The sequence below is a fragment of the Myodes glareolus genome, chromosome 8, assembly GCF_982192425.1.
Source record: "Myodes glareolus chromosome 8, mMyoGla1.1, whole genome shotgun sequence".
NCBI classification, from domain to species: Eukaryota; Metazoa; Chordata; class Mammalia; order Rodentia; family Cricetidae; genus Myodes; species Myodes glareolus.
This window is the reverse complement of record NC_142033.1, coordinates 81,725,034-81,745,591: the sequence shown is the minus strand read 5'-3', so window position 1 is coordinate 81,745,591 and position 20,558 is coordinate 81,725,034. Positions and strand designations below refer to the sequence as shown.

At 41.0% G+C, this 20,558-nt stretch overlaps 1 protein-coding gene across 3 annotated transcripts; it reads left to right on the top strand.

Annotated features, from left to right (window-relative positions):
* The first annotated feature begins 301 nt into the window (after nt 1-301).
* On the top strand, nt 302-9,196 carry Fignl1 (fidgetin like 1). Of its 3 annotated transcripts, none has more exons than XM_048435448.3 (4): nt 302-375; nt 1,783-1,947; nt 3,173-3,278; nt 6,467-9,196. In XM_048435448.3, the coding sequence occupies exon 4, from the start codon at nt 6,477-6,479 to the stop codon at nt 8,502-8,504; it is 2,028 nt and encodes a 675-aa protein (XP_048291405.3). In that variant the 5' UTR covers nt 302-375; nt 1,783-1,947; nt 3,173-3,278; nt 6,467-6,476; the 3' UTR covers nt 8,505-9,196. The 3 variants fall into 3 exon arrangements, with proteins under 3 accessions (XP_048291405.3, XP_048291403.3, XP_048291404.3); XM_048435446.3 differs by lacking the exon at nt 302-375 and adding an exon at nt 388-663; XM_048435447.3 differs by lacking the exons at nt 302-375; nt 3,173-3,278 and adding an exon at nt 388-663.
* Nucleotides 9,197-20,558: the final 11,362 nt, after the last annotated feature.

Genomic DNA, 20,558 nt, shown 5'->3' with positions numbered 1-20,558 from the left:
CCGCCATCCCGTAGAGTGAGTTCTCTTCCCTCTCTCACTGCCTCTGTCTATTCCGCAGCATCTAACACTGCAAAAAGAACGACCGAAACCTGATGTGAAGCGAAAGCCAATGGCGTGCTTGGAAAAAAAGCTAGCGCCATAGCGCGGGACTAGCTTCCCTCCTTCCCAGACCGCGGGCGGGAAAACCGAATTCCAGTCACAGGGTCCCGCCCGCGACCGCCAGGCCCCGCCCTCATGCCGCGCGCGCGCCCCTCGGCCCCTATTCCTACGCGCAGGCGCGGCGCTGGCCAAGCGCGTCACTCGCGGCGCAGGCGCAGTGCGAAGGGCGCGCTTTTCGGTGGTGGCGGGCGGAGCAGGCTTTGCTGGTGGGCCTCGGTAGGCGGCTGGTTTCCGTCAGGGTGGCGGGCCGAGGCCGTGGACACCGGCTCGGCCGTCTTTTTGGTGTTTTGTTTCGTTTTGTCGGCCCGGGGTTGCGAAGCCGAGGGCGAGGCTCTCGCTCCCGACGGCGGCCCGGGTTGGGGGACGTGCCTGTCGGTGGGCGGGACGGCCCTGGGGTCAGATCGGCCGCAGCCGCCTCCCGCCACGACTGTGAGGAAGGCCGGAGCAGGTTTGCCCCCGAATTCACTCACGTTGAGTAGCGTGCTTTTGGCAGTGCTAACACAGGTGACTTTCCCTGATCTGAAAATCCAAACTCCTCTGACATCTGAACTTCTCGGAGCCCAGCGTAACATCACAAGGGGAGATTACACTAAGTCAAACTTTTAAAATCTTAAAAAAAAAAAAAAATTCAGCCCAGTACAGAATTATTTAAAATATATAAATTAACCTTTTGGTTATGTGGCTAAGGTATATATTAAATATTGTGAGTCTTGTGTTTATAACGGAGTCCCCTACCTAGTATATGTGTTAATATCTGGAAATCAGACACGCTTCTGACCCCAAGCATTTGGGATAGGGATATTTGTCAGGTGTCTTTAGGTAGCTGGTTCCAGGCCATGCACTATGGCCAGAGGAAACCTTCCAAAGGAAAGGAATATTAATTCATAATCTCTTATCTGACATTTCTAAGTTCTGGGAACTCTTTAATGCTTCCAGTGATTTCAAAAACTTGTCAGCTAAATAAGTTTCACGCTGTTTTTTTTGTTTTTTTGTTTTTTTTTTTCCAGATGAAAACCTACATAGCTTAAGAGATAGACTCCAAGTCACTGCTGAAAGAACAGATGCATCCACTATGGGGTCAGGGAAATGGTTTAGTGGGACATGGCTTAGCTAGTAAAAGCTTTTGAGTTTGGGGACCTGAAGTCTAGGATCCTTGAGAACCCGTGTGGTGAAAAGAGAAAATCCAGTTCCTGCAAGTTGCCCTCAGACAATCCTTCCCAATAAATACAATTAGTTAAAAAAGTTAATTATGTCCAGGATCTGGCTTTAGATCCTGTCCTCTAAATTCCTATACTACTTTCCCACTAATAAATTAGAGTTATGTAAAGGTCAAAAATGATGTCTGGTATATAGTAGGCACTCCGGTTTTAATCATATATTAGTGGGTACCATTGGTGTAGGTACTGAAGAAAATCTAAATGCAATAAAAAAAAAAAAGTTCTTGCTTGCAGAAGCCAACTGTCCAGTTTGACCAAGTAGCTTACTTAATCAGAACATTAAAAAAAGTTAAAAAAGATTGAAATGCAACTCTGATTCCTACTCATTTACCATAATTTATAGGTTTTACCAAGACCAGACTTGTTGAAATAACTTGGTATTTTGTCTTTTTTTTTTTCTTTCCAGAGCTGAGGACCGAACCCAGGGCCTGGTGCTTGCTAGGGAAGTGCTCTAACACCGAGCTAAATCCCCAGCCCCATGAAATAACTTGGAAGTGGTAGACCATTGAGCATTGGTGACAGTTTTTGGTTGTCTGTGTCTGATTGTAGTACACTACTGAGTGGAAAAGAGGTAAAACTTGGGAGATGAATATTGATTAGAAAGATGGCGGTGGAAGAGATAATTTTGAGAAGAGTGATGAGAATTGGTGACTTTAGTTTTCATATTTTCTAGGTCACCTCCTGTTAAGTTTCCTATTTCTGGTGTCGTATAATGGAGATTAAAATAGGGTTAAAGCAAATGAAAGCAGGGCTGCTTGCCCCAGAACTGTTGTTCTAGTTTTGATACTAGGTTATATTTAAGTTATAGTTTTACTAGATGTTAAGTTTCCTATTATAAACAAAAATTTATGTATACCTACCTATAATGTGGTAAATTCTTTCCATGGCATTGTGGGACATAAAAAGCTATGTTAAGCCAGGTTGTGGTGGTGGCCCTTGGGAGCAGAGACGGGCAAGTTCTCTGAGTTCATCCTGGTCTACAGAGTTGAGTTCCAGGACAACCAGGGATACACAGAGAAACCCTGTCTCACTCCCTCCCAAAGCTATATTAAATATAGCTCATATACATAAAAAGTATTGGTTATTAAGCTATACTTTCAGATAAATTGGAAGTAAATTTAAAATGTAGCTGGTCTTTTTACTTTATCATAATACACCTTAGGAAACCAAAAGGTTTTCTTAAAATTTTTTCTTGCTAGTGTGTAGGCAGATTTTACATTACAAAAATAGTTTTTACATTATTTAGTGGTGAGTGGGGGCACATTTGTACCAAACTGTGCATGTGGATGTCAGGGGACTACTTTCAGAAACCCTGTAGGTCTTGAGAATTTGGGTTGACAGGCTTGAAAGCAAGTGCCTTCTTGTACTAAGCTATCTCTCGGCCTAATTGTATATTTTCCTAAGATTCTTGTATCAAAATGTGAAGGGTTTATGAGAATATCTTGTGGAAAACCTGACATAAAACTCCTTTACTAGTAGACTGGCTTGTTCTTGCAGTTTATCTTTCATAAGTTTTAATTTTTTTCTTAAGATAGCTTCTTTGTTGCCCTGGCTGTCCTAGAACTTACTCTGTAGACCAGGCTGGCCTCAAACTCATTGAGATCTGCCTGCCTCTGCCTCCTGAGTTCTGGGATTAAAAGCGTGTATCACCACCACTCAGCATAAATATTAAACTTTAACACTGTGAGAAATGGGGAAAGTTTGGAAGATTTGTGCCATCGTGTTCCAAGTGTTTATGCAGGATAAATCATTAAAAATATTAAATATGTCATCATTCATGTTTATGTTTCATGCAGCTCAATCAAGTAGTATTCATTCAGTATATGGTAAAGTACACAGTATGTAATGTGGAACTTTGGACCTGACTTCTCACATTGCTCATAATCAGCTGAGTTCTCGCTAGTAAGTTTTTTTTACTCTTTTAGTCTCAGTTTCTACATTTGTACAGCAGGGGTAACAGTTGCCACATTATTTTCACGATCACCTGATTTGATTCTTATATGGTTCCTTCAGATAAAATCTGAAGACCCAGAAATTGTAAATGACTTGCTTAGTATTTTTCTTAGAAAGCATGCAAGATTTAAAGCTTCATCAGGGCATCTTCATAGATATATATATCATTAAACTGTGTTCTGATTTATTCCCCTCAGTGCTGCCTCCTGCTCTCCACCCTTTCCCCTGGTTCCCTTCCTTCTCAGTAGATCCTTTCTGCTTTCCTATTGCGTGTTCTATTAGCCCATTTCCCACCTCTCTAAAGATTACCTCCTTTCATGATCATCTTCTATTCCATGTTCTACAAACATATATGTAAATGCATGCTTACCACACACACACACACACAATTTCTAAATCTAGATTCTGTAGGAGGAAGAATGAGGTATTTGTCTTTCTGAGTTTGGCATATTTTCTGTAGCGTATGACTTTTAGTTGATTCCAATTTCCTGTAAAGGTTGGATTTTATTTTTCTTTATGGCTGCATAAATCTCCATTGTGTATTTACATATCCATTCATATGTTGATGACTGTCTAGGCTATTGTAAGTAGTATAGCTACAAACGTGGATGCATTAGCATCTCTGTTGTGTGGACTTAGAATTCTTGGATTGTATACCCAAGACTATAGTATTCAGTGCATTTGAGAAGCATTTATGCTGATTTTTATAGTGACTGTACAAATTAGCATTCCCATCACCAGGAAATAAGGACTTCTCTTTCCCTATATCCTTGACAGTGTTGTTATTTTTTGTTGTTGTTGATGAGAACAATTCTGACTAGGAGATAGAATCTCAAAACAGTTTTAATTTACATTTTTCTGATGAATAAGGATGTTGAACCCTTAAGCAAGTATTTATTGGCTGTTCGTATTTCTTTTTGAGAAATGTTTAGTTTATCAGCACATTTTTTGATTGGAATATTGGGGGTTTTCAGGTTTTTTTTTAAATATTCAGAAGGTGTGTGAGTGTGTGTAAGATTGGGGGTTAGTTTTTTCAGTTGTTCATATATTAGGAAGGGGTGTGTGTGTGTGTGTGTGTGTGTGTGTGTGTGTGTGTGTGTGTGTGTGTGTTATGGCCAGAAGAGGGTGTCAGAACCTCTGGAGCTGGAGTTGCAGGTGGTTGTGAGCAGTCATGTGGTACTGGGTCCTCTACAAGAGCAGCAAGTGCTGTTAACTGCTGAGACATCTCTCTGGTCTCCTTCAAGTTTACATAGAATCTTGTAATTCTGTTCTGGGGTAATAGTCTCAGAGAAGTGTGTGCTATAGAAGCATGAAAATCCAAGTTTGATCCTCTGAGCCTACATAAGAAAGCTGGGTTTGGTGGCAGGTACTTGTAATCATGCTGGGACAGCAGAGACAGGGTAATTCTTGTGGCTTACTGTCCAGTCAGCCTACTTGGTGAGCTCCCTTGAGAAACCTTGTCTCAAAAAACAAAGTAGACAGTGCTTGAGGAACTATCGCCTGAGCCCCACAAGCGATTATTTTGATTCTTTTGTATTTAGTAAGCCTTGATAAATGTCCTAAACTGTGATCTATTTTAGAGAACATTCCATTGGCTGCTGAGAAAAATTACTTTCCCCTGTTGGATGCAGTCTGTAAATACCTGTTGAGTCTGTTTCATCTCTGGTTAACTCTGAAGTTTCTTTGATGATTTGGTCCATGAGATAACCTATCTCATGAGTGTGGGATATTTAGCCATTGATTGATTGGAAGTCTTTCTGTGAATACTCTTATATGTGTGTATATGTGTATGTAGAGGCCAGAGGTCGATATTAGATATTTTCTTCTGTCAATCTTCACTTAATAAATCTTTTCTTTCTTTAAGTTGTTTACAAAAACGTTGGGACAGAGTCTCATGTATCCCAGATTAGCTTTAAACTTTATTTCTTTGTTTTTTGTTTTTTGTTTGTTTTTTGGGTTTTTCAAGGTAGGATTTCTCAGCTATGGAGCCTGTCCTGAAACTAGTGCTATAGACCAGGCTGACCTCGAACTCACAGAGATCTGCCTGCCTCTGCCTCCAGAGTGCTGGGGTTAAAGGCATGTGTCACCACTGCCTGACTTTGGCTTTAAACTTTGTAGCTGAGGGTGATGAATCCACTGCCCAAATGCTAGGAGTCTAGGCATGCATAGTTATACCCTGTATATGTGTACTGGTGATTAATCATAAGGATTTGGGCATGTTAGTAAACACTTTACCACCTGAGTCACATTTCCCAACCCCTTTCTTTGTACCTTTAAATCCTTTCTGCTAAAACTCATGAGTGTTTTCTTTATTTCTTTTTCTTCTTTTTTTTTTTTTCAAGACAGGCTTTCTCTGTAGCTTTGGAGCCTGTCCTGGAACTTACTTAGTAGACCAGGCTGGCCTTGAACTCACAGAAATCTGCCTGTCTCTGCCTCCTGAGTGCTGGGATTAGAGGTGTGTGCCACCACTGCCAGTGAATATTTTCTTTGTAGAAAAAATTATTTTATAAATAAGACAGTTTAACATCTAAGAAGTCATTGTTAGGTTGTCCTTAATCTTGAAAACTATTATCAACGTATCTTTGTGTCATGAGTACTTGAAATATATGATTAACTAAATATTTCTTTTTTAAAAAAGTTTGTTTGTTTGTTTATTATATATACAATATTCTGTCTGTGTGTATGCCTGCAGACCAGAAGAGGGCACCAGACCTCATTACAGATGGTTGTGAGCCACCATGTGGTTGCTGGGAATTGAACTCAGGACCTTTGGAAGAGGAGGCAATGCTCCTAACCACTGAGCCATCTCTCCAGTCCCCTAAATATTTTACAGATACCTCTTTATAAATGAAACGTATAAATCTAGTGTACATTCATTTATTGATTGATTGATTGATTGATTGATTGATTTTTCGAGACAAGGTTTCTCTGTAGCTTTGGAGCCTGTCCTGGAACTAGCTCTTGTAGACCAGGCTGGTCTCGGACTCACAGAGATCCACCTGCCTCTGCCTCCTGAGTGCTGGGATTAAAGGTGTGCATCACTACCGCCCGGCCTAGGGTACCTTTCTTAACAGAGGTTTTATATTCTTTTTTTTTTCTTGATACCGATTTGTCTTCAATTTTGTCTTGTGTTACAGAATTTCTGACATGGAGCGTTCCAGTTCTAGGTCTGTGAAACTGGACAATTGGCAGAAGAATTACTTTGTAGTTACATCTGGCACGTGTTCACCAGGACAGAAGGCAGATGCATACCGTGCACAGATACTACACATTCAGTATGCATGGGCCAACGCTGAGATCTCTCAGGTCTGTGCTACCAAACTGTTCAAAAGGTATACAGAAAAATATTCTGCAATTATTGATTCTGACAATGTTGAAACTGGCTTGAATAACTATGCAGAGAGCATTTTAGCTTTGGCAGGATCTAAACAGGCTGACAGTGACAAGTGGCAGTCTGGATTGTCAGTAAATAATATTTTTAAAATGAGTAAGGTAAAGGAGATGATGCAAGCTGGAAAGAAGTGGAAGGAGTCTCTGCTGGAACCTGCTGATGCATCATCGGTAGTCATCGGTAAAGAGCCCACTGTCTCTGAGCTTTCTAAATTTAGTGTTTGTGGAGGTTCTGGCGAGGGTGGCTTTCTATCCAATGACACAGGTAGGACTCAAGCCATCCCAGGCAGCAGTCTGGGACATTCGCGGTTTCAGAGTGCTCTGCTGCCTTTGGCAACTAATACCACTAAGGCTTGTCCCACCTCCTCAACACCTTTAGGTGAGTCAGCCACTGCAACATTTCACACTACACCATTATTTGGAAATACAAGAAAAGAAAATCACAGCTCTCCTAAAACCAACGTAGGACCAAATATGTCTGTTTCCAATCTGTCTTGTTTTCCTTCTGGCTGTGAGAATCCACGAAAAAGGAAGGTTTTTTCTGACTCTGGCACCATTGACAAGCTTTCTAACCCAATACCGAAAAAGGTTTCTAGTAAAACAGAAGATGGTGACCAAAGGGACCACAATAGCCTGCCTTCCTTTAAAACTGCAAAAGAACAGTTATGGGCAGATCAAAAAAAAGAGTGCTACAAATCCCAGCATATATCAAAATCTTCATATGGTGGTGTGAAAAAGTCTTTGGGAGCAGGGAAATCGAGAGGAATATTTGGAAAGTTTGTTCCTCCAGTGTCTAAGCAAGATGGAGATGAGCAGAATGAGAGAGTGAAGTGTAAGCCTACTAGGGCAGAGTCTGCAGAACTAGTGCACCCCACTGATGACCGTCTGAAGAATGTGGAGCCAAAGATGATTGAGCTTATTACGAATGAAATTATGGACCATGGGCCTCCAGTACATTGGGAAGATATTGCTGGAGTAGAATTTGCAAAAGCCACAATAAAGGAAATTGTTGTGTGGCCCATGATGAGGCCAGATATCTTTACTGGATTACGAGGGCCCCCTAAAGGAATTCTCCTCTTTGGCCCTCCAGGGACTGGTAAAACTTTGATTGGCAAGTGCATTGCTAGTCAGTCTGGGGCAACATTCTTCAGCATCTCTGCTTCATCTTTGACTTCTAAGTGGGTAGGTGAAGGGGAGAAAATGGTCCGTGCGTTGTTTGCTGTTGCAAGGTGTCAGCAGCCAGCTGTGATATTTATTGATGAAATTGATTCTCTATTGTCTCAAAGGGGAGATGGTGAGCATGAATCTTCTAGAAGGATAAAAACAGAATTTTTAGTTCAGTTAGATGGAGCAACCACATGTTCTGAAGACCGTATTCTTGTGGTGGGAGCCACAAATCGGCCCCAAGAGATTGATGAGGCTGCCCGGAGAAGATTGGCGAAAAGACTTTATATTCCCCTCCCAGAACCTTCAGCCAGGAAACAGATAGTAGTTAATCTCATGTCCAAGGAGCAATGTTGCCTTAGTGATGAAGAAGTTGAACTCGTGGTGCAGCAGTCTGATGGGTTTTCTGGAGCAGATATGACACAGCTTTGCAGAGAGGCTTCTCTTGGTCCTATTCGCAGTTTGTGTACTGCTGATATTGCTACCATAAGCCCAGATCAAGTCCGAGCAATAGCTTATATTGATTTTGAAAATGCTTTTAGAACTGTGCGACCTAGTGTGTCTCCAAAAGACTTAGAGCTTTATGAAAAGTGGAATGAAACATTTGGTTGTGGAAAGTGAACACAGCAATTGAAGCAAGAAGTTGGCATCTAATAAATAGTAACAGTCCTTTTACCTTTAACATAGGAGGCTTAGGGTGTGCTACTTCATTGTTGTGGAGTGTAGCCTGAATGCTATGCCTCAGATTAGAATGATAACAGTTTAACTCCTGATTGTTATGTTAGTATCTTGCATTTGCCTTCCATTTGTTATGTGGTGTGTAAGCTCATTTCATTTAAATAGAATGACTTTTATTTCTAAGTGACTTCACATTAGAACTTTAGTTTGGTAATAATAAACTGCTAGTGTGGTCTGGCTTACATAGAATTAATTAAGATCTTAGCAAAGGCACCAGAAACTAAGCCACATTAACCTGTGCTGGTTTGTAACCTGTTTTGTGGGTTTTTTTTTTTTCTATCAAAATTAACTGATAAAAACATGTTTAGAAATAGCAAGATGTAATCTGGTATCATCTATGTATCACCCCTTGCTCCAAACAGAAGACAGTGTTTTGTTTTTTTTTACCCTCTAGGGGTCTGGAATGTTCTCCCTTAATATTTTATCTGATACCACTTTAAAGCCTATTATTTCACCCTCTTTCAAAACTAATAGATGTTTTAAAGTTGTTATATCATTTTGTTTTGTAAAACATGTTCATTGTGGAAACTTCAGAAGACAGAAGCAAAATAAAATTGATTGTTTGCTTATTACTACTTTGAGGGGGACAACTCATTTTGTTTTATATAGTACTGTGATTTTACTATGTATTTTCTTTGGTAGTCTGTTTTTTTGTTTTGTTTTGTTTTCCCCTCTAACTGGTATGCAGCCATGTTGGCATAAAGCAATCTCCCTGCCTCATTCTTCAAACTGCAGTGATTACAAGTCTGTGTCGCCATGCCCAGTTAGCCAGTTCCTTTTTTTAAAAGTATGTCATCATTTTGCATATCATCATACATATCTACAGTAATTTTCTGTTTGGGAGCCCATGTTATAGATGGGCTGTAATTACCACAAGAGTTGATATTTTTCTCTTGTGACGTGGCATCTTATAATGAAATTTAAAACACTTTTAGTGAGTTTAGAAAGTTCATGGTGACTCACAACAATCTGTAACTTCAGTTCCTGACTTCAGCTGGCAGCATGCACACACGTGGTGCATATGCACACATGCAGGCAAAGAAATTCAATAATTTTATTTATACATAAAATCTATTTTTTTTAAAAAAGTTTGTACTCTTTGATAGAGTATATATCATCCTTTTTCATTTACCTTTTATTTATACATGGCTACTTTACAAACTTGAGTTTAGTTTCCCCTGTGAAATATATAATTGTCTCATTAGAGCTTAAGTTACTTTTTTCAATTTTTATTTTCCTTTTCTTTTGGTTTTTTGAGACAGTGTTTCACTGTGTGACCCTGGCTGTCCTGGAATTAGCTCTATATACCTGCCTGGCCTTGAACTCAGATCTAGCTGCCTCTGCCTCCTAAATGTTGGGATTAAAGACATGCACCACCACTACCCTGCAGTTTTTATTTTCTAACATCTTAAAATGTCTCCTAACATCCAATACTTTATCCTTGTAGGATTTAAGTATGAATTGTCTCTCACAGGCTCATATGTTCAGTCACTGGCTCCCAGATAGTGGTGCTGTTTTGAAAGGTTCTAGAAACTTTTAAGAGGTAAGACTTATTTATAAAAAGTCATTGGGGTTATATACTTAGGGGTTAAATCTTATGCCAGGCTCTTGGTTTCTTTCTGTGAAGTGAAGACTCTCCTGCCACAGGTTTTGTTCCCAAATCACCTCCTGAAACAACCAAAATGAACCTTTCCTCCCTGGAGATTCTGTCTGAATTAGATACAGTGAAAGATAACTCAGCCCTTTATGATTTCTGTGTCAAGACACGAGCCTTGGAGCCTTAATACCAAGGAGTTAAATATAGTTTTTCTTATCAAGAATTTATTCTATTTAGAGATCACTTCTACACTCTTAGATCTTAAAAATTAACCATAATTTTGTAGACTATTACCAACTGTCCATTGGTATTTCGATATCATTTAACTCCATGACAGTCTTATCATGTTTTTTTTTATTCTTCTCCATCAACAGCGCCTGTCACTACTGACTTTTAACTGCCATTAGTCATCAACCAGAGGCCATTTCCCTCTGTGGAACTTAGTTTAGTTTGTGTCTGAGAAAAATATCCAAAGATGCCAAAAATATACGTTGGAGAAAAAACAGCATTTCAACAACTGATGTGAGGAAAGCTGATAGCCACATGTAGAGGATCCTTTTCTTTCACTCTGCACACAACTCAAAATGGATCAAGGACAACGTAAGACCTGAGACCCTAAAACTGCTAGGAAAAAATAGGCATATGCTTCAGTTTATAAGCATAGGTAAGGATTTTCTAAATGAGATTTCCAGTAGCATAGGAAATAAGACTAACAACCAATACATGGAATTTAATGAAATAAAAGCTTTGGAGCAGTAAAGGAAACTGGATCAGCAACCCACAGAGTAGAAAGATAGTGTAAGTTGTTGCAGTACTGAAAAAGGGAAGGAGGATTGATCCTTCCACATAGCAGATCTTGGGTGTTTATTGGATTGTTGAAGTTCCCAGACTGTACTTGTCATCTGTTTGTGGAGGCCAGCTGAGATTGGTCTGCATAGGACCCAATCCTTAACTGTTGTGTAGGCAGCAGGGCAGGCTGTGGGCCAGCAGCAGTCTTTCATGAAGTAATTAGACCGGTTCTACAGATTTCATGTCCCACTAGAACCCACTAAAAAGTGGTGCTCCCCTCACGGGAGTGATTTACGGTGCTCTGGCTTTCCTGAGCCTCATGACCTGAACAGTGAGTTTGTGCTGCCGCCTTCCATCTCACTTGAATCTGTGAGCTTCGGTGCACTTAAGAGTTTAGTTCTCTCTCTCTCTCTCTTTTTTGTAACTTGTTGCTGACTTGCTCAGTTTTCAAGGCCCAGCTCCCTACAGTCTGAAGAGAAGTCTTTTCTCCGCATCCCTCTCACTAGCACACATGGGCAGTCACTTGGGCCCATAGAGGAGTTCATGTTCACCCCACAGCATCCATTCACTCTGCTGAGCAAATGAAAGACATTTTAAGGAGGCTTTCCTTACTTCATTTTAAAGACTCAGGTTTGATCCCCAGCACCCACATGACAGCTAATAACCACCTGTAATTCCAGTATCGGGATTCCTGGCCTCTGAGGATACAAGAGGATAGGCAGGCAAGTGGTGCACAGACACATGAAAGCAAAACACCCATACACAAACCTCCCTCCCCCCCAAAAAAAAACCAGTGGTATTTATAATGAAGCAAAGTGGTTTCCTTTTGGTCCATTTATATCAGGCAGACTTTCTGAGGAAGAGTTAGAGAGACATAAGTAAACAAAGTGAGATGCTCATTGCTTGTTCCTAGAGGACATTGCAAGAAAAAAGTGGTGGGAAGATGGGTTGGCAGTGGGGATCAAAACAGGACCAGGAGGGGAAAAGGAAGGACCCAAGGGTTCTATAAAACCTCCAACCAAGCTGGGCATGGTGGTACACAGTTGTAATCCCAGAGGCAGCAGCAGGCAGGCAGATATCAAAACAAAGCCAGGTGGTGGTGGCGCACGCCTTTAATCCCAGCACTCGGTAGGTAGGCAGAGGCAGGTGGATCTTTGTGAGTTCGAGACCAGCTTGGTCTACAAGAGCTAGTTCCAGGACAGGCTCCAAAGCTACAGAGAAACCATGTCTCGAAAAATTAAAAAAAATTTAAAAAAGAAACGAATAAACAACAACAACAAACCCAAACCAAAACTAAACAAGCAAAACCAAAAAGCATTCAACCCAAAATCAGTTTACTGAACTTGAACTTCATGGAAACAGGCTGGTTTCTGCTGAGCAGCCTCACGCCAGTCATCCTGCTATTTCTACAGAGTTGGGCATTGGCATTTAAAACTCAGCCACCATCACTGAACACTGCTGCAGCCTGGGTGCATTTTATCCTAATCTGAGATCATGAGGCAGCAACAGTGGTGGTGCAGGCCTTGAATCTCAGCTCTAGGGAAGCAGTATTTGGGTTTACACACACAGTGCAGTTATTGTTCACAATGGTAATGTGCTCCATTTAAAAAGGAAATCACAGAAAGTTATTTTTAAACTATTGGGCATGAATAATTTTTAAAATTAGGGCATTGCATGTTGATACCTAAGGGAGAAGTGGGGGTTGAAATGAGAGTCCCTACTGGAAATTACTCTTAGGAAACACTTCACATTACCTATAGAAAATAGGGCTGCAAAAAGGTTGACCAAATTGAAGATGAATCTTTAAAAAAAAAAAACAGGTTTAAAGTCTCCATGTTTTGCACATATATAATATTGTATTTCAAAGTAAACCTCAGAATCAGAATCCATAGCTGAGAGGCATTCATCCAGCTCCAAACTGAGCAAAACAATCAAGCCGGCTTTAAAGAGTAAATGTGAGGCAAAGATGAATTTCATCTGCATTTTAAGAAATTGAATGTTCAGAAACCCATTTTACAAAGGAATATTTGAGCAAGCAACATATATGCATAACATTACATCTGTGACTACAGGAGTGGATAAATTCTATTTCATCCAAGTTTGGGTACAGATTTCTGTGAGCTCTCACGCCTGCGAGAAATGTCTTGGCTGTATGCAAGCTTCTGACCCAGAGCAATAACAACCCCCAATGCATGATAAGCACCTGTGGACATAATTTCACACAATATCAAAATTGCTGTAAAAACGAGGACATTATTACAATTTAAGGGAAATGATGCAGATAAATCTATTTTAATGGATAAGTTTAGTTGATGCAAAATAAGTATGTCAGTGCTTCATTATTTATTCCTCTCAACTTGCCCAAATTAGAGTGGAAAAAATGCACACTATCTACCCCAGCGCTGTATACAAAGAAATGAAAAACTGTTGTCCTAGCCAAGCTAGTACCTTGGAAAAGCTTAATCCTAGTGTATAATTGATTTCAAAGACTCTGTTGTACTCCTTCAGTTGCACCACATAATCTCCTCTGCACCATTCTTGTCAGGCGTTGCCTAGGCGATCGGTGCTCACCACTGGATGGAGTTCACAGTTCTCTTTTGAATGAATGAATCCCTTCATAGTAGAGTCAGTAATTTCATTTAAAAAATACATTAGACTAAACTGATATTGTTGCCCAGTCAAAAGAGCAATGGTGATGAGCCCAACCCAGATTCCCTTACAAGGCCATGGTACTTGCCAACTTGATGATTTGTGGTTTATTGAGCAGTAATATTAAGACGTGTGTACTTATTACAACCTGTACAGCAGAGAGATTAAAAAGCGGTAGAGTTAAAGTATATTGCTCAAGGGCCTGCTGAAACTCCTCTGCAAGTTTGGGGAGCTCTGATGTTCTTCCTTTATGGAATGCTGTCCTGTAGTGTATGCAGTTTATGAGGCTATAGAGAAAACACACCACTTGACAAAGCCAACAAGGGGGTGGAGTGCTGGCTCAGTGGTACATATGCCTGCTACTCTGGGAGGATTAAAGTTCAGTTCCTAACACCCATATTGGGTGGTCTCTGGGTACCTGCAGTTGTGTGGCATAAATTCTTACAGATACATCAGCATAAATTTTGAAAAATTAAAAGTATAAATCAATCCTGTAACATTAAATAGATGAGGAAAAAAAACCAAGCCATGTTTTTCAGAAAATGGGTCAATGATATCAGTTTAAAATAAATGAGGCCGTCTAGAATTGGTTATCAGCTTCCAAGTAGCAAAAAGAAATGTAATGATTGACAGACCTGAACTTTTAACTGCCTTCGCATGAATTCTTAGCATTAGGATTTGGGTGCTGGTGATAGAACGTGGGACCTGACATACGCTGGCTAGTGCTACTTCCCAGAGCTACACCCCCAGGCCAAGCTATAATATTAATAATCGATTATTGTGGATCCTAATGTACAAGTAGGGCTAGAAGTTCAAGTGTTAAACATACACAGGCCTCTGATTTGAAAAGCCCCAAAGAAATGAATGCCTCTGAAAGTGTTCTGTATGCTCAATTCTAAATTCAAGAACTCTTGGAACTAGAAATATTTGCTAAGGAGCTTAGACACTGTGTGTGTGTGTGTGTGTGTGTGTGTGTGTGTGTGTGTGTGTATACGTATATATGTCTATGAATGTGTATGTGTGTATATGTGCACGTGTATGTACACATGTGTGTATAATACGTGCATGGGCATACATGTGTGTATGTATGCCTGTGTGTGTATACATGTGTGTGGGCATATATCTGCATCTGTTTGGATATGTGTGTGTGATGTGTACTTGTCTCACTTTCACCGTTTGCTCTAGTTTTTTAGTTTTGATATTGAAGTTTAAAATTTATATTTTCTTTTTTTAAAAAAAGTTTTTATTATTGTACTTATTTCATTGTATGTATGTGTGCACGTGGGTGTACATGTGCCATGACATGTGTGGTGATGAAAGGATGACTTGTAAGAATCAGTTTGTCAACCTTGTGGGTCCTAGGGATGGATCACACTTGGTGGCAAATGCCTTTACCTGCTAAGCCAGTTTTCTGGCCCAATATTTATATAGATGGAAGAATGAGTTGTTATTTGCTCGCCCAGCCAATTTTCTTTTGTAGTTTCTTGGGACGATATTTGAAACAGGTTCCCTATGCTGATACAGAGAGAAACATATTAAGGACTGAGAAGGGGGCATGCCAGAGGGGAATATGGAGGAGTAGGCCTGGACCTCTCTGGACTGGAGAGAGGAAAGGGGGAGACAGGTTAAGAAGGGAAGGAAGAGGAGAGGGCTTCATAGCTGTGCACTGTTAGCCTCTGAATAGCTCCCAGGACATTGTGGTTTCTTAGTTTTCTTGTGCAGTAATAGAATACACATACAGCAATTCATATGGAAAATAAATTTATTTCTCTTATTTTTGAAGGGGAAATCCAAGATGAAAATGTCACATCTGGTGAGAGCTTTCTAGCTGCTGAGCAGCACGGTAGAAGGCCGGACAGGGTGGACAGCCCCTGGGGAGTAGATAACAGCATGAAGACCACAGGGCTGGGACATCCGTGTCCTGCTCCTGGGCAACGGAACTCTTGAGAATTTGTGAGCATGGAACACACATGGCCTAATCACCTTTTAGTGGGTGTACTTCCTAATGCACCACCACGGCAACTAAAGTCCATTACGAGTTCTTCACATCATAGCACAAAGGTATCGTGAATCACCATGGCTGCCGAGAAATCCGGTAGCATTCATAGTAAAACTCCTAAAAATATTTGGAAGTTTCAAAATAATTTAATCCCAGACTTCTTAGAATTTAAAACAGCTTTCTTAAGATAAAATAGAAATACAATAACTGCACATACACAGAGTGTACAATTTAATTACGTTTAATAGATGTATGTAGTTGAGAAAAGAAATAGTTTTACCCCAAACGAATAAAAGATACAGTTTATTCTGGAGGCAAATATGAGTGACCATGGCCTGGGAACATAGAGTTAGATCCCCAAATACCACATTCTAATGAGGTAGTAATTTTCATAAACTTTTTTAAATGTTAGAACAAAGAAAGCCACACATCAAGACATCTTTTCTTTTTCTGTTTGTTTCACTTTGTTTTTAAAATTGTTTTTTATTGAGCTATACATTTTTTTCTCCCCTCCCCTCCCCACTTCTGTCCTCTCTCGTGACCCCTACACTCCCAACTTACTCAGAAGATCTTGTCAAGACACTTTTCAATACATTAATGGGTACATCAGGTAGGGGCTTATAGCAAGGTGGGCAGAACTGTGCTATAGGCCATGAAGTGGATGCTAACTGACAATGTTCTTAACCCTTTGAACACTGAAAAACTATGGTTTTGTTAATACTTTCTAATTTTTTAAATAGTCTGTCGGAATGTTAGGTTCAACACAGACCCGAGCAGGGAATAGCTATTTAATAGGCTAAAGATCATCTAGAAAAAATTGTCCCTAGGCTCTTCAAACAGAAACAGTCCAACTTATTCACACCATTACACCTTTTATGTTTTTAAAAAATATTTATTTATTATGCATACAATGTTCTGCCTGTATGTCTGCCTGCAGGCCAGAAGAGGGCACCAGATCTCATTATGGGTGTTTGTGAACCACCATATGGTTGCTGGGAATTGAACTCAGGACCTCTGGAAGAGCAGCCACTGCTCTTAACCACTGAGCCATCTTTCCAGCCCCCCACCATTTATGTTTTAACCAGTCAACTAGGCTTTGCAGACACAGGTTTTTTTGTTTTTTTTTTTCAAGGAATGCTCATTTACACACATAATAGTCAGACTTTGTGTCACTGTGACCAGATACCTGAGCAGAAAAGGTTTATTTTGATAAATAGTTTCAGAAGTCTCAGTCTGTCATGGCAGTGAGGACGTGGTGGGAAAGAGCAGGTTGTCTCATGAAGGTGAGCAAGGAGAGAGAGAGAGAGAGAGAGAGAGAGAGAGAATATGCCTGAAAAGCAGTGGACTTAATATCCTCTCCTTCATTTCATTCTGGTCCAGCCCCTCCATGCACTACTCAGGGAAGATTGACCCCTCTGTGTATACCCTGGCACGCCCTCACAGATGCACTGAGACATGTTCCTCATCCAGTCAAGCCTGTGTATACCCTGGCATGCCCTCACAGGTGCACCGAGAGAGACATGTTCCTCATCTAGTCAAGCTTACAGTTACATCACCACTCTGAAAAGTGCCTGTGTGTTCTTTTGTAATTCTCCTACTCACTACTCCCAATCCCCAACCAACACCAGGTAGCTACTGAACTTCCAGGCAATGGTAATGCACGCCTTTAATCCCAGCACCCGGAAGGCAGAGGCAGGTGGATCTCTGTGAGTTCAAGACCAGCCTGGTCTACACAGAGACACCCTGTCTCAAAAGGCCAAAACCAGACAAAAACTCAAGCCAAAAGAGTCCCCAAATATTAGCTTGCATTTGCTAAAATTTGGTGTGGGAGGTCCTTCTGTCTCTGTGTTGCTTTTCTTGGTTAATGAATAAAGAAACTGCTTTTGCCTGTTGATAGGGTAGGCAGGGAAGAGAGAACTGAATGTTGGGAGGAAGGGTGGAGTCAGAGGGAGACGTGCTGGAACTTTGCTGTTAGGCCACAACCTCGTGGTGATACACAGATTAACAGAAATGGGTGAAATTAAGATGTAAGAGTTAGCCAATAAGAAGTTAGAGCTAATGGGCCAAGCAGTGATTTAATCAATACAATTTCTGTGTGGTTATTTCGGTTCTGAGTGGCTGGGACAAACAAGCGGCTCTCCTCTTATAAAAATTCTCGTAAATAGAATCAGACACTATACTCTCTTATTTGACTTCATCAAGGGAATATAGTTACTACGCTGGTACTTGTAGAGTAGTTAGTTCATTTTTCTTGATGAATAGTATCCACGATATGGATAAATCACAGGCTTTCTTTGTTTCTTTTTTTTTTTTAAATAACTCCATCCACATTGATGGATATTGGAATTTTCCATCTTACAAACATAACTGGTAAAAACAGAGCCAAATGACTAGTGTAAATTCAGGTGCCTATTCAAAAATGCACAGAGCCATCGTCAGTAAATGGGGCAACATGACAAGAAAATGCTTCCAGAAGATAGCGTTGGTACCCGATACCCCAAGTGGGTGTTTGTCTTCCTCCCAACTCTCTGGGTCTCTTCACTGTGAAGTTCATTTTGATAACTATATGACAGACTAAGCAGTGCTAAGAGCGTAAGGGATTTGAATGACTTCTGGAAGGGAGCGACTCTTCAAAGGCCTTCTGTGCACCTGGCCGTGATTTCCTACACCACTGCATCTCAGCGTCCCTAAGGCCACCCTGGAGTCAGAGGAGCAGTGAAACCCTCTCACGGCTCACCTAAGCAAAGATTTCCTCGCTTGGAATTTGAGCCCAGATCTGTTAACATCTTATCATTTTCGTCATTCTTCGTCATGGCTTGGTCTGTGTCACTGGCCCGGTGAGCTCCTAGTGACTACAGTGTGGTAAGCTGCCAGCTCTAAGTTCTTGCGGACTCCACCTACTCTGACCAGCAGAGGTCAGTGTTGTCCATAGGTGAGAATTGGGGAAACAAGAGGCCTCTGGGCTTCAGAGTGAGGGTGTCCATAGTTTTTGTGGGCCTAGCATTATCAGAGTTTATACAACTGGTTTCAGAAGACACGATTGTTGAGTTCTAAAGGTCATTTCAAAATCAACCCACAAGTAAAGGACGCAGATAAAACACATTTACTTCGGGGCGGGGGAGTAACCCTGTGTCTGCCCCCTGGTGGTGGACACTGCGCTCTCCCTACCTTTAAGATCTCTGGAAACTGGGACGGTCCCTGAAATCGACTTCCTGGTCTTGCCTGCCGTTGCCACTAGGGGGCGAGCGCCTCTCAGATTTTCGCCGGGGCTGAAAAAAGTTTTGAGTTTTGGTACCCTTGCAAGGAATTCCAGCTCGGAATTAGAAAATTTCAGTTCATTGATTTGCTATAAAACTCAGGTTTGGGAGTTTCTTCATGTCTTAGCAGTGAATTTAGATGCTTTAAAATTCTCATAAAACTTTAAAAATAGTTGTATCCTTTCAAAACTCTATACATTTAAACAATGAATTTTGCCCATATCCATCCATTGTTAATTCCCTCCAGCTCTCCCTAGTGGTCTTCACCCCAGCACTCTCTCAACTTCACGGACTCCTTTTTTGTTTTTGTTTTATTTTAAGAGCTCCTGACTCCACTCTGCTGTCCACATGCAAGTGGGTGGGATCTTGTCTGTAGAGTGCTGCTACCTCGACAGCCATCAGCTGCTAATAGCTCCCCTGCTAATGTGGGACCTTGCTGGAATTTTTGCTGGTTTGATCTTGGGTAGGTCTTGCACAGGTAACCCCAGCTGCTGGAGTTGATGTGTTTGGCAGCCCTGGCATGTCCAGGAGCCAATATTTCACAGCTCTCCTCACACATCAGCTCTTACATTCTTGCTGCCCACTCTTCTGTGATGGTCCCTGAGCCTTGGATGGAGGAGGTTGAGCCTAACAATTACTTATCTGTGGCACTTTGACAAGACGTGAGAGTCAGTGTTAACCACTATTCACAGCCAAAAGAAACCAAAGTCGAGAGCAGCTCGAATCTATGGGCTCAGAATCATGGTATCCTCTTGGCTGGTCTTTCCTTTAGTGAGTGTGGAGTGGCTCTCCTTATCTGACTAGATTTGCTTTGAAGTAATTCTATCAAACATTATCATAGCTGTACCCATATATTTCTTGGTTTCATTTGCTTGGAATTCCCTTTGTCATTCCTTTACCCTATAGAATTGTATTCCCCTGCCCCCCAAAACAGGGTTTCTCTGAGTAGCCCTGACTGTCCTGGAACCTCTTCGTATACCAGGTTGGCCTTGAACTTAGAGCTCCACCAGCCTCTGCTTCCTGAGTGCTGGCATTAGAGCCATGCACTACCACACCCAGCTTGGTACTGTTTTTACTTGATGGTGAGGTGGGCTTATTGAACCTAAGTATTCTTTCTGATATCCTGTGTAGAGCTGGCTTGGTCACAAATTCCTTTACTATGTTTTTATCATGGAAAGTGTTTTTTTGCAAAGTATTTTATTTTATTCTTTAATTAGCTCACAAACTTGTGGACTTTCATAAGGCTTCTTCAGGCATTCTTCTACCGTCTTCTCTGTTCTCCTCACCCTGTCCCCATCCCCACTTAACCTGGAGTAGTCTCTGTTCTCTTCTGTTACCTTTCGCCTATTACTCCCTATGACTATATTATATTTTTTCTTTTTGAAAAACAAGGTCTCATTATGGAACTCTTGTTGGCCTGGAACTTGTTATATACACCAGGGTGGCTAAGAACTCATAGAGGTCCTCCTGCCTCTATCATCCAGGTATTGGGATTAAAGGTGTTTGCCACCACACAGGGCCTAATTGTATTTTCTACTTGGATCATAAGATCACAGATTTCCATCTAGCTTTTACATTTGTCCTTCATTCTGGTGAAATTGTAAGTGTCTGTAATTGCCGTTGCTTGGTAGACTGAAGCAGGAGGA

Coding starts and splice junctions, on each gene's coding strand:
- Fignl1 (XM_048435448.3), top strand. CDS start 6,477: ATGGAGCGTTCCAGTTCTAGGTCTGTGAAACTGGACAATTGGCAGAAG.